This window comes from Strix uralensis, chromosome 18 (assembly GCF_047716275.1).
Source record: "Strix uralensis isolate ZFMK-TIS-50842 chromosome 18, bStrUra1, whole genome shotgun sequence".
Lineage (NCBI taxonomy): Eukaryota > Metazoa > Chordata > Aves > Strigiformes > Strigidae > Strix > Strix uralensis.
The window spans coordinates 4,268,396-4,281,051 of record NC_133989.1 but is presented as its reverse complement, the minus strand read 5'-3'; the positions used below and the strand labels follow the sequence as shown (position 1 = coordinate 4,281,051).

Here is a 12,656-nt window from a genome sequence, read left to right as displayed (position 1 = left end):
AATGGGTCTAACAGCAGTAATAGCACTTCCCATTCTGCAGAGTGAATAAAAGGAAGGAGAGTGCACTACATCCGCTATTGACACTTTGAAGGTCTTTTTTTTTCAAGGTAGCTGTAAAGGCGTTAATGGCACAGTTTTTTCCACAAGTGCATGAAAAAGTAGCATTTAAAAAAAAAAAAAAAAAAAAAAGGAAAGAAAAAGATAAAACCTGGTAGCCATTATAATATTGTCTTTGTGGACTAGGCAGGTATCTTGTTGTGAGAGACTTGAAAAGGAACAACGAGAAAAGGACTTCAATAGTCTGCTAAATAGCTGAGGTTTTATATTGCAGATAAGAGTTACATTTTCTTTCCTTTTCTTTTTTCTCTCTTGAATAGATCTAGGATAAGCATTAAAGAAATGCTGAACTATCTGAAAACAATTCTGTTAGCTGGCAGGCAGGGATGGCAGCCAATTGGCACACAATGGCAGTAATTAGCTGTCCGGTCCTCTTCTGCTCACTTCACTGAATTCCTGTTGGGTATAAACACTCTGCTGCTGGGAGGAAAAACTCAGATCCTTCTAACCACCTCCCCACGCAGTGGGGCTGCGGGCTGCCCACCCATGTCCCCAGGGTCTGGTCTCTCCTCCATCCTTGCTATGGCTCCATGAAGAGGCAAAGGGAAAGAAAACCCTGCAAAGTATGAGACGGTGGGAAACAGGAGTTGTTCCTTCTCCTTATGCAGGTAGAAAAACACAAAGGGAGTTTGGGAACTGCTGACTGACTTGTTTTGGCACAGTCAAGAGGTGACCTAAGGGAAAGGAACACATTCCCACAGCCACACTTTCCCACCTCCACTGCCCATCCATCTCTCCCTTCTTCTGCAGATTGCCACTGTCACAGCTTCGTGTGTGGCTTGTGTGGAGAATGGAGGGAAAGCAGACACCAGGAGATGTAACTGCATCAGCTGCCCAGGCTTAATTTCTTTTTTGACGGCATTATTTGCAGCTACTGAGTATGATAATGAAAACTAATGTATTAACAGGTTCTTGAAGAAGACAAGGTCTGGTTGCCTTATGTTAGTGGAGACTTAAATTCCCAGAGTGACTTGAGGCAGTAAGTCACAGGGAGTGCACAGTCCCTGGGACATGGGTGCCCCTTTGAAGGATGAGGTTGTGGAGCAGAGAGCCAGCGTTCCCTTTGGGTAAAGTTGTTTAAGTGGGGGAAAATCTCTAAAGATTCAAGAACTGTTCATCTCTCTCTCTTACCATACTGAGAGAGATTAGCCAGGGCTTGGCACTTAAATGCTAATGCCTGAGGAGGCTGGCTGTGTGCTACCAGATTTGCTCTGCAAAGCAAGCCCTGCTCTCTGAAAGGATTTCAAATGATCTTCGATCTGCTTTGCAAGTCAATGGCCAAATGCATATACTAATGGCCTGGCTAACTGATCTTGGAAGTCTGGAAAGCCTCCCTCACTCACCAAAAAAGAGTATAAGTGAACTGAAATCATATTATGTGACCCAGTATTACCCACCCTCCCCAAACCAGTTTTGTGTAGCATAGTGCAGACACCAGCAGACTGAATGTCATGGCCAGGGCTCACAACCTGTACGGGCATCGCTGTGTCGTGCTGGTGGAACAGCCACTCCTGCACAGGTGCTGGTCATCTGTACCTGTTTGCTTCTCTGAACTTCTGCAGCTCTCTTTCCTCCACCTTTGTTTTATGCCCCTGAATGAAATAAAGGTGGAAATCTAATCCTGAAAATTCAGGATTTAGATCAAATATTTTCAGAAAGCGTCGGTTTTCACACTTGCTGTTTGCTTTTCCTTTGATTGTGTGTTTGACTTCTGATAAACATCAGCTCAGTCAGCATTCATGATGGATCTTAAAGAAATGTTTGTAGTGGAGGCCTGTCACAGTATTTACAGCTGTCATTGATCTCTCCCTTATAAATTAGAACATGCAATAGGATAAAATTTTATTCCTCTTACTAGCAGGCAGTGATGTTCTGCATAGTGGAAGAGGGCAGGTGAGGCGTTAGGACACGCCACCACGCTCTGACACAGGCAGCTTGGCCTCACACCCTGTGAGATCCAGGCTCACCCCGCTGCTTCTCCATTACAGCCATGGTTCTGCTGTTCGTGGTGTGGATGAAACGCCGGGAGAAGGAGCGCCATACCAAGCAGCTCCTGATCGACCCTGAGGACGACGTCAGGGACAATATTCTGAAGTACGACGAAGAGGGAGGTGGAGAGGAAGACCAGGTGAGAAAAGCCCGCAGGTCGTGGCCAAGGAGCAGCTGTGTGATGTATACTCTCAAAAAGGCAGAAACCACATTATTTTCACTAAAGTACTTGCAGAGGGTTGTGTTCACCCTTGTTTGTGCCCAGGTAGCTTTATTGGCTTCCCCAGCGTGGCATGGACACCTGTGGGAGCCACCTTAGGTCCAGCATGTCACTGAGACACTCTCCTGTGCAAACAGGACCATGCAGGGAGGCCAGTGTGACATGGATTTTGCTACCCCCTAGACCAGCTTCCTGGGGAGAAACTATAAATCAAGCTACTGACACCCATGTTCAAACAATATTTCTGCTATTTTGGTCATTAAAATTGTATATTTTACCATTCCTCATCAGAGATCTTAAAAACCAGCCAGCAGCTACCACCCTGCCCCAGATGTGTGACTGAAGGCACTTAGCTTGGCTTGCTTGAGCCTAGAGCTTCTGTGGGCTTTCCCTGTATTTACTTCATCATCTCTAATGTGCCTTTAATTTCTTTTCATTTCTGGATGTGGTTTCTGAGAAACGTCTAAATACGTTTGGGGATTTTCTTTTTCACCAGGAAGCGTACAGTGGCAAAGCTTTGCTTGGTGACAGAGCCCTAAGCCACAGTCTGCCTGAATGTGTCAGCTCTTCTGCGCTGGCTGCTTCTTACAGACACCAGTGCTGATGTTGCATGAAAGTTTCCCTGGCCTGCACTCCTGGGATCTGCTGTCCTTCTCCTATGGATATATTTCCTCAGCTAAAACAGCAAAGTTTGGTCACTGATGTTTAAGTCTCTGGTTTTTTATTCCTACCTAACAAAAGTAAAGAGCCCATGACACTCTCAGATATGAAGTTCACACATATTATGTGACTCTGCATCATATAATGGCTTTCTTCTTGCTTGCTTAAACGGGCTGCATGGTTCATGGCTCTGTGCAGAGGCTGCTGTGTGTGTGGTTGGTGTCGGTGAGTCCTAAGCTCAGTGGCTGGGGCTGATGTTAGGAGTGGACCCAACCACTGCAGCACGTCCTGCCCCGTGGAGGTCCCGGTAGCATCTGATGGCGAGTGGGTGAGCCTGGTGGGAGCCACCGTGGGGAGCTGAGGCAGGGACTTTGCCCAAAACTTGAGAAATTCTTATTCCACAGAAAAATCCGTGCAATTAGCATTTCTTTAATCTTGTCACTGAGAAGTTATTTATAAATATTGCTCCTGGAGATTCAATCATCCCCGTCTGAGCACAAGAATAGTTTTACAGGTAGAACAAAGTACTGTTATAAACATTCAAACTAGCTGAAGTATCTGGTTTCAGGCAACTACACTGTAGGCTTAAATATTTTAGAAAGGATTCGTTAAAAATAACAGCAAAGGAAGAGCAGCAAAACACCATTACCTACATGAATACATTTTTAATGAAATATTACCTGGTTCTCATTCCTTGGTAGAAACCTACTCTGTTGGGATTTTTCACAAGCAGAAAGAATATAATTACTTTGAAAGGCCTACATGCATAAATGCAATACACATTTTAATGTTTTTACTTCTGTACAAATATAATTGCAATAATATGTCTACCAACACTGTGTCTTTACATTATATTATGTATTTCATCAAAAAGATCTGCACATATCTATGCACACACAAGCAAAAGACAATTTATCCCAAACATTTAGACGCTGTGTAAAATATTCAGAAAGCATTTAAATATTTGATTTAGCTATGTTTTGAGATGCACTCCTAGGAGGTCAATTTTATCAGCTACTCAGAGGTCAGGTTCATCTGTAGTTTAGATAGTTAGAGGTGTTACGTACCCAGGGATAAGATTTGTCATCAAACTTCAGCTGAAATAGGATTAGACCCCTCAACTTGTTTGTACATTGGTTGAGTAGATGATCTGAACGAAAAGCTTTTGGTTTCACTGTGTGCCTTTCCATTTGTCACAGGATTACGATTTAAGCCAGCTCCAGCAGCCGGAGACCATGGATCACGTGCTGAACAAGACACCTGGAGTCAGAAGGGTGGATGAAAGACCTATTGGTGCTGAACCACAGTATCCTATAAGACCAGTAATCCCACATCCAGGGGATATTGGTGACTTTATTAATGAGGTATGTTCTGTAGGGTATCCCGTGTCATGTCTTAAAAGCTTGAGCAGCCAGCTAACATGAACTGTGCAACGTTTTCCTAGCTGCATGGACCAAGTGATGCTATTACTCACATGAAGAGTCTGACCAAATCCAAGGGAAGGATTGGCATGAGAAAAGGACACAGGACTTGGCCTAATAAAGGCACCAAGCCTGTAAAAAGCCAAAGTGCAAACAAAATCCCAGGATTTCTGACATGGGTATCACAAAGACCATGCTTTTCAGCATCCAGCCAGTATAACCTGATCCTGCTGTCCCTTGGATTACTACAAATATTGCAGTGGCTGTCAGTAAAAACATTGTCTGGACGTGGAGTGTTGTCCTGGTGGGGAGACAGTGGCGAGGCAGCTTGCAGGTGCCATTTGTGGCTCCTGTACTTGTAATTATTTCACAAGTCTGTGCCTTCCTAGTAAGCTCTGTTTGGTCTAAAGCCTCAAAGAGTTTGCAGAACAGAGAGATTCATCTCAGATCAGAGAGGGTTTCTTTATTTTATGTTAGATTACTGCTCCTTTATCTGCTTGTACAAATATCTATCCATTTAGTATTTCTTATCTCAGTTTTAGTTTTGAGTGATTGAGTGGTTACAAACCAATCAATGCATTATTTCCTCTGAGACAAAACACACAATCCATTTCCTAAGTCAGAAAAATAAATGTTATAGCAATTTAATTCTATTATTATATCCATTTCCTGCTGTGCTTTTTCTCATTTTTATCATTAAAATTCCTTCTTCCTTTGTTCCTGCCCATTCTTCATGCACACATTTACACACATCCATTCACGTGAAGACTCGCTCTTGCACACACTCTGGCAGCTATTCACTGCAGTAAAACCTGCTCCATCTCCCCACGCTGAGACTGGGGTTTCTGAAGGTGTGAATGCAGAACATTTTGCTTTATTGCAGGTCTATTCCACTAGGCTTTTCCTGACGCTGGGCTGCAGAAAAGCAATTCTTTTTCTCCGTATCCCGAGGCCATTTCCTCCATGGCCTGCCTACCCTGCTGCCCACAGCGCACAGGAACAGCAATGCTTCCCAACCCTCTGCCCAGGATTTCACACCCCAAGCCTCTCCTAATTGCAGAATTTTGCTAGGAGTGATTTTTTTTCCCTCCCTAAAGGAATCAAAATCATCAAAACTAAAATAACAGTTATTGGTAGGAGAGGAAGGGTGCTGTTCGTTCTTTCATTGGCCAAGCTGGAAATCTTAACAGGCAACCCCAGAAAGGACATGCTGTCCAGAACTGAAAGCTTTCCAGCTCCAGAGGTGGATCCTTGGAATAACTCCCCTCCCGCTCCATCCATCTCTTTTACAGAGGCACTGAGAGTTAATGGATTTTCTGCTGGGGGCAGCTGAGAGGGCTCCACCCAGGGGGAAGCATCGGGCAGGGGAAGCCCCAGGACCCTCATTTTCTCACCATCCTCATTTAGCTTTTCACCGTCCTCTTTTAACTTTGCTGCAGGGATCCCAAACATCCCCCCCAGCTCAGACCCTTACCCGAACACCCTTCCTTAGCACCGTAAAACCCCATGGTGGGTGTTAACGCCATGTGTTTGCCCCCTCCCAGGGCCTGCGTGCAGCCGACAACGACCCCACGGCCCCCCCCTACGATTCCCTGCTGGTTTTCGACTATGAGGGCAGCGGCTCCACCGCTGGCTCCGTCAGCTCCCTCAACTCCTCCAGCTCCGGGGACCAGGACTACGACTACCTTAACGACTGGGGGCCCAGGTTCAAGAAACTGGCGGACATGTATGGGGGAGGCGAGGAAGATTAAACTGACCTCACGTTATTTAAAAAAAAAAAAAAAAAAAAGAAGAAGAAGAATCAAAAAGAACAATCTAGAAAAAAAAAAAACACAAACCCACAGATGACAACATTAACAAAAAGAGCCGATGCAGAAGCAAGAACTGTACAGATGTGGCAGCTTTTTTAATTAATATCCCCTGCTGACTGTATTGTTATTTTTAGTGGTGATATAGGAGGTTTCTTTTTTTTTTCCTTTTTTTTCCTTTCCAATTTTTTTTTAGAATATTGAGCTGTCTCGCATGAACACTTGTCTCTGCTGCAGGTTTTTTTTTGTTGTTTTGTTTTGGTTTTTTAATGTCAGCTGGGATATTGCTCGTTTATCTGCTTTATGACTAAAGAGAGTGAAAGGCACTCTGTCTTAACTTGAATTTCTTAGAACAGAAGCACTGTTTTTAAAATATATATATATATTTGAAAGTGCCTTTTGGTGCATGTATCAGATTCCCTTCAATCTCAGGAGTGATGAAAACAAACATACAACCATCCTGGGCAGCACTCCCTGTGACCCTAAGCCAGTTCTAGCTGGGAAGGAGTTAACAAAAAGGAACTGTGGAGATTGTTTCTTTTTTGCCTTTTTTTTTTTTTTTTTAAGGGGGTGACTCAATCTGGGGTGGAAGAGGATGGGGGGCTTGGGAGGGGGGGGAAGATGTTTTGAGTCAAAATCTTAACAGCCATCTTTAAGCCTCAGCAGGTGGTGAACTAGTCATCATGTTGTATATAATTCAGTGTTATCAGATGCAAAATACCGACTGGGGGCTCTGCGGTCACCTGGTCACACTCAATGTAGCTGCATAGAACTATAGCATTGACAAAGCCTTTGGTTATTGCAACAGAAATCTCCAACAGCCCTTGCCTAAACCCTACAAAGTAAATCGTGAAATGACCAAAGGCCCATTTGTTTGTTTTTATGCTATCGGCGTGTTTTGGCTCCCACGACCTCTTGAGTGATGTAAATACCAGCTGGGTTGGGTGGTGGTGTCCCACATCTCCGAGAAAGCCTGCAGGCACGACGGCCGATGCTGCTTTCCTGGCGCACGGCAGGGGTTTGGGTAGCGGCTCCGCTCGAGGCCGAGGCAGTGCTAAGGGCAGGAAGAGTTTATCAGCACTTTTGCCATCCGTAAGTATGAAGTTAGTCTAGTACAATATTAATGCCTTGGAGCATTAGTAGCCAAAGCTCAACAACATCGTGTAACTCAGCTAATGTGTGTCCTTTCTATTTGATGGGTAGGCGCTGCTATCTGTAGTAAATTTTTTTTTTTTTTGGAGAAGAAGTGCAACGAGGGCCTATTAAGTATTTTGTGGTTAATATGCTCAAGCATTGCCAAGTAAGCAAGAGGTTTTGCAGCATCCAGGCGTAATTCAACATCAGTATTATAAATGGTAGCATACTACCTAGTTTATATGTAGGGTCAGTTTAACTAATAACAAATAGTTATTAGCTTTTTTATTACATTTTTCCTTTACTGATTTGGACTAGTGGGTTTATGTCTAATGTTTGTAAAATGATTTAGACTGCATGGATGTGTAATACAAACCACATTTAATGGATTATGAGCCACTTAATTAATGTGCTATGAAATCTTGGATTACCTGTGTTTTATATTCTGCAGACGATTTTGCAGTGGGTTCGCTAAAACTTGTAAAAGTGCTTAGATATATTTTCATTTAAATCCAAGAATGTGCACAGTATTGGAAGGTGATTATCCAGGGGATAATCGCGCTTTTTTTGATATCTCTGTTAATTCTCAAGTTGAATGCTAAGAGTTAAGGGGGGGGGCGGGGGGAGCGAGCGCGTGCACGCGAGAGCGGGAGAATGAGAGGACGAGAGCTTGCGGTGATGAGTGGACGTCGTTTCAGAGGGTATACTAGGCTGCAAGATCGTCTCTATAGATTTTTGAAATGCTCCTAGTGCATTTTATATTTCATTGTATCATATTTTCTATAAAATGCAATTTCTGTAAATTAATGAGCATTTGAAATGTGTCTTGTATGGAGTGGAATGTGGTCAAGGTCTGCCCGAGGGGACTCCAACATTACCGGTATGTTATTAACTACCAAGGATGCGATCTTTCTTTTTTTGTCTTGGTTGGTTGGTCGGTCAGTGGATGGGTCAGTTTGTCCTTTCATGGCTCGGAGAGTGAACACACGCTCACCCAAGGTTATTGAGGAAACCAGGAGGCGATGACTTGGACCTCGGGAGAGGGACGGCTCCGATGGCAGCAGCAAGGCAAGGACATTGTGCCACGGGCACGTGCCTCGGCCGGGATGAAGCGCAGTGCCTGGCAAACTGCCAGCACCTGACGCCTTTCCAAATTCCTGTTCCGTAGTTGGGAACTCAGTCGTCTCGAGTGAGCACTATGAAAGTCTGAAGTTTGCTTCTGCCACGTACCGTCCACCTCCTCCTGGCCGCCCGTGGCAAACCTCGCAGCCCCTGTCCTCCAGCCGCCTGGCACGGCTGGGCTGCATTGCCCTGCCGCCTCTGCTCTTCACCCACGGGCAGTCTTGGTTCTGCCCCTTTTCTTTCGGAAAAGCCATGGGCTGGAGTATTTCACCATCTGCACTTTGCACCTCTGCAGAAGCTGCCTGGTCACAGCAGTAGTGAATAATAAAAATGCACTTAGTGTTTCTCACTGATGACTACCGGTCAGTGTTTGTCCGTCACTGTAACCTCATCACCGACTCAGGAGAAGGACGCGGCTCGAGGGCCGGGGCGAGGCCGATGGTTCCCCATCCCTTGGGTTGCTGCTGCTGCCTGCCAGCTCTGCGCAGCTCCTGGGATGCTCGTGCAGATCCCACAATGCCAGTTCTCCGCTGTAAGCCGTGCCGTGAGATCTTCCCGGCACCGCTTCCCCGGGAGCAGTAGCTAAATCCCTGCTCCAAAGCGCTTGGTGCTTGATGTCTGCGGCGGCTTTGGTGGGGGGGATGGATTTCAGGTAGGGAAGGGGCTGGCAGCGGTGTGGGACAGTTGCTGCGGGGCCGGTCGGCAGCGTACATCACCCCGCTGTCACCCAGGGGGACGGGACGTGCAGTGAGAGGAGCTGCTTGGCCGCAAAGGAGATGCTGTCAGACTTCAGCTTGTCTGAACATTTCAGGTTTTTAAGAACATTTATGCATCCTAAGTCAAACAAAACTGAGTGATTAAAAATAAATCAACCCGTTTCCATTGGCAACTTTTTTTTTAAAATCAGCAGATATTTTTTCTGCAGCATTTGCAATCCAGCCATTCCAACCCCACAAGCCTATAAATCAAACCAACTAGTTTATTGTCTTTTGGCCCAGTTTTGCTCAGTCTCCCTCTGCAGGACCTGCTCCTCCTCTTCTTCCTCCTTTTCCTCCTTTCCCTCTTCCTCCTCCTCCTCCTCCCTGCATCCTCCACCACTGAGATTTACAGCCTCACAAGTAGCAGCAGCTTCAGGCCCCTTTCCTCGCAGTGGGACCAGAGAAGGTAAGCGAGGAGCACATCGAGCAATGAAAATAGACGACTTTCTGCAAACCTTTTTGCTTGTTAATGTTACTTATGATTTGTAACCCAACTAAAAACTTACATTAATCCAAGGGGTCCCATTGAAAAGGTGACTGTGCCACTGCTGTCCCCCCACTCTGATCCTTGTGGATGTGACCTGGCGTTGCCATTCGCAGTTGGAGGTGATGGTGGACCTGGGTGGTGAGACAATGACTTTGGCTGAACGTACAGTCACCGTTTTTTTCTTGCAGGCCACAAAAGTGGTTAACGCATTGAGACCAGAATCCTTGTTCTCTGACTAGACTAAAGCATTAAACGAATTAAAGAAGTGGTGCCCACACATTTGAGCCCCCACTCTTTGCATGCCACGAGGCAGTGGGGAAGGAGCTGCTTTCAGGCAGGTAGAGGGGAGCCTGTCCCCAAAATACCAGTGTCACCCCCTTCCCCCTGTGCCCCATAGCACTGCCAGGGGACACCACCGCAGCTCTCCATGCTGTCTCAGGGATGAGGACAGTGAGCTCCCAGGGCGTCGGGGCACACTGGACCCCTCCTGTGGCCTCCCAACCTCCTGGGCATGAAGATTGCACATCCCCAGGCCAGGGGCTCTGCAGGTCCAACGTCACTGCTCTACCTGCAGCCACCTCCAGCAGAGCCGGACCCACAGCCTCAGTGCAGCCCCCGTCTGGTGTATTTATTATGTAGCCTGTAAATAGGGAGAAGCATCAGTCATGGAAATGCTTTGCAAGGCAACGAGGAGATTCAGCAGTTAATTAATGACAGTAAATAGGCAAGTCTGTTCTAGGTGTCCAATGTGCTAGTCATAGTTTTGCTTCTGGTTTTGCATTTTCCATTTTATTTTATTTTATTTTCCTTTTTTTTTGGACCAGGCGATGCCGTTGGCGGTTGTAAGGTGGTGGTGGGAGGTTCGCTCCCCTGTGGCTGAGCCGTTTTGGGCCTCTTTCAAGGGGTTTTTAGGGATAGCTGGGTCGGAATCCAGCCTCCAGGAGTAAGCGGGACTTAGGAGATGGCTGTATCGCCTACAACTGCTTCGCATAGGGTAGATGTTCGAGCATTGGAGAATGGTAATGGCCAGTGCAGGGTCTGTACAACACAATATGCCAAGATTGCAACTTTGTTTAGTCTCAAAAAACCATATTAAAGGTAAAATATGGGACTTTTATTTGTGATGTCTTTTGGAGCTCTTCATTGTAAGTGTGAAAAAAAAATTTCGGGGGGGGGAATGCTGTATAATGATGAATGCGTATGTTTAAAACAGCAGCTAGACAACGTAGGTGTCTCCCACGCAAAGTTAACTCAGTTTCATGGGGAAAAGAAAAGTTCTTTCCAGTACACACCAACCCCATATACAATTGCTCCCACAATGTGTACATAATGTAGTTAGTGCTTGAAGCTACAAATCAAATAGGGGAAAAAAACAACAACACATAGATGTATAATTGGAGCACTTTCTCTTTCTTTTTTTTTTTTTTTTTAATTTTAATTATAATTTTGCATGTTTCTTTTTACGGTGGAGAAGCTGTGTAGCAGCCCGCATGACTGTGGTTGTTCTCAAGGAAGACTTCTGCTGTTCTGCTGTATTCACGCTGAAGCGCAAAAGCAGTTTGCGTCCGTTAACCCAGTTCAAAAACCTTTTTTTGTAACCGTCAACAGCACAAATATTTTGTATTGTTGTTTGTACCATTTTTGTACCAAAAACAAAAGAGGAAAAAAAAAAAGGGAAGAAAGTAAATGTTTTCAATGTGTTTTTAGTGCCACTGCAATCTTGGTTTCCAAACTGAGTGACAGCTTTGCTGATTTATTGTGTATCAAAGCTGAACTGGCGCACTGACGCCTGGCTCCAGTGTAATAAAAATAAAGTCCCCCTTTTGAATAGTCTCACTTGCTTTTTTTTTTTATTATTTTTATTTTTGTATTTCATTTTCCTTCCCCACATGCACACCCCAGCTCATTTGCTGCTAACAGCAGACTTACCCTTGCAGTGAGCTGGTAAACGGTGGGCCCGCTTGCAGCCGTGGCTCCACGTACACAGACATCAGTGGGGTTTTCGAAGATCCTGGGTGCTTCTGCCCTTGTCTGACGGTGGAAAATTTGCATTCATTAAGTCAAGAAGCGTGGCTCGCCCCCAGCCCACATAGTGATTCTGAGCAGCGAGGAGGCAGCAGGGCAGGTTCCTCCCAGAGCCCGACGCGAACACCTTTGTGCTGCACTAAACTGTTGGTGCAAATCAGTCGGGTGGAGATTTTGCTCCTGCAACACAAGATCTTTGTGCTTTAGCACAATTCAAGCACATTCAGGGGTCTTTACTTGCTAGCACACTGGTAACCTCATGGCTGCTGCATCGGGCCATCCAGTCCCTTCTCCTGCCCACTGACCTGTGGCTTGTGCCCACGGGCTGCAGCCAGCCCTTTTGCTGCCAGGGAACAGAAACGGTTCAGAAAAGTCTAGGGAATGACTGAGCACCCTCTGGACCAGCTGATGCCCAGCAGAGGAAGCCTGAGCTTTCTGCTCTGGGTTGTATTTCTCCACCTTCTCTGCATGTGCAGGAGCAAAGCCATTGATTGGAGCCGCTGCTGTGCACGTAGCAAAGGGAGTGTGCAAACTCCTTCACGCTGGCATTCCTGAGCACAGCAGCGCTCCTCTGTATGCACCTCCTTTAGGCCCATCAGCTCCTTGCTTTTCTTAAGCCGCTCTTCCCTTGATGTTTCACCGAGAGCCCTGGAAGGGGGCACGAACACACTGCAGAGAGGCTGAGCCGTGATTCCCTGGCAGGCAAGTAGCAATTAGCGCTGGCAGCGAACACTCCCATTGTCCCGGGGAATTTTGCAGGGCCTGAGCGGATCAGTGGGTTTCCATCACCTTCTCCCCAACATCAACCCACACGTGTCATGAGTTGGAGGCCTCAGCAGGTCCTGCCGGTGCCCGGGGCTGAGCAAGGGCCGGGAAGGACGCGCGGTTCCAGCATGCCGTGGAGCTATTCCACCC

The 12,656-nt window shown here is 46.1% G+C and overlaps 1 protein-coding gene across 1 annotated transcript in view; it reads left to right on the top strand.

Moving 5' to 3' along the window:
- CDH4 (cadherin 4) overlaps positions 1-11,549 on the top strand; it is a 466,340-nt gene extending 454,791 nt beyond the window's left edge. The window contains exons 14-16 of the mRNA XM_074888264.1: positions 2,106-2,245; positions 4,186-4,350; positions 5,952-11,549. Coding sequence (XP_074744365.1) covers positions 2,106-2,245; positions 4,186-4,350; positions 5,952-6,158 — 512 coding nt within the window. The 3' untranslated portion in view covers positions 6,159-11,549. The remainder of the gene's footprint in view (positions 1-2,105; positions 2,246-4,185; positions 4,351-5,951) is intronic.
- The last annotated feature ends 1,107 nt before the right edge of the window (positions 11,550-12,656 follow it).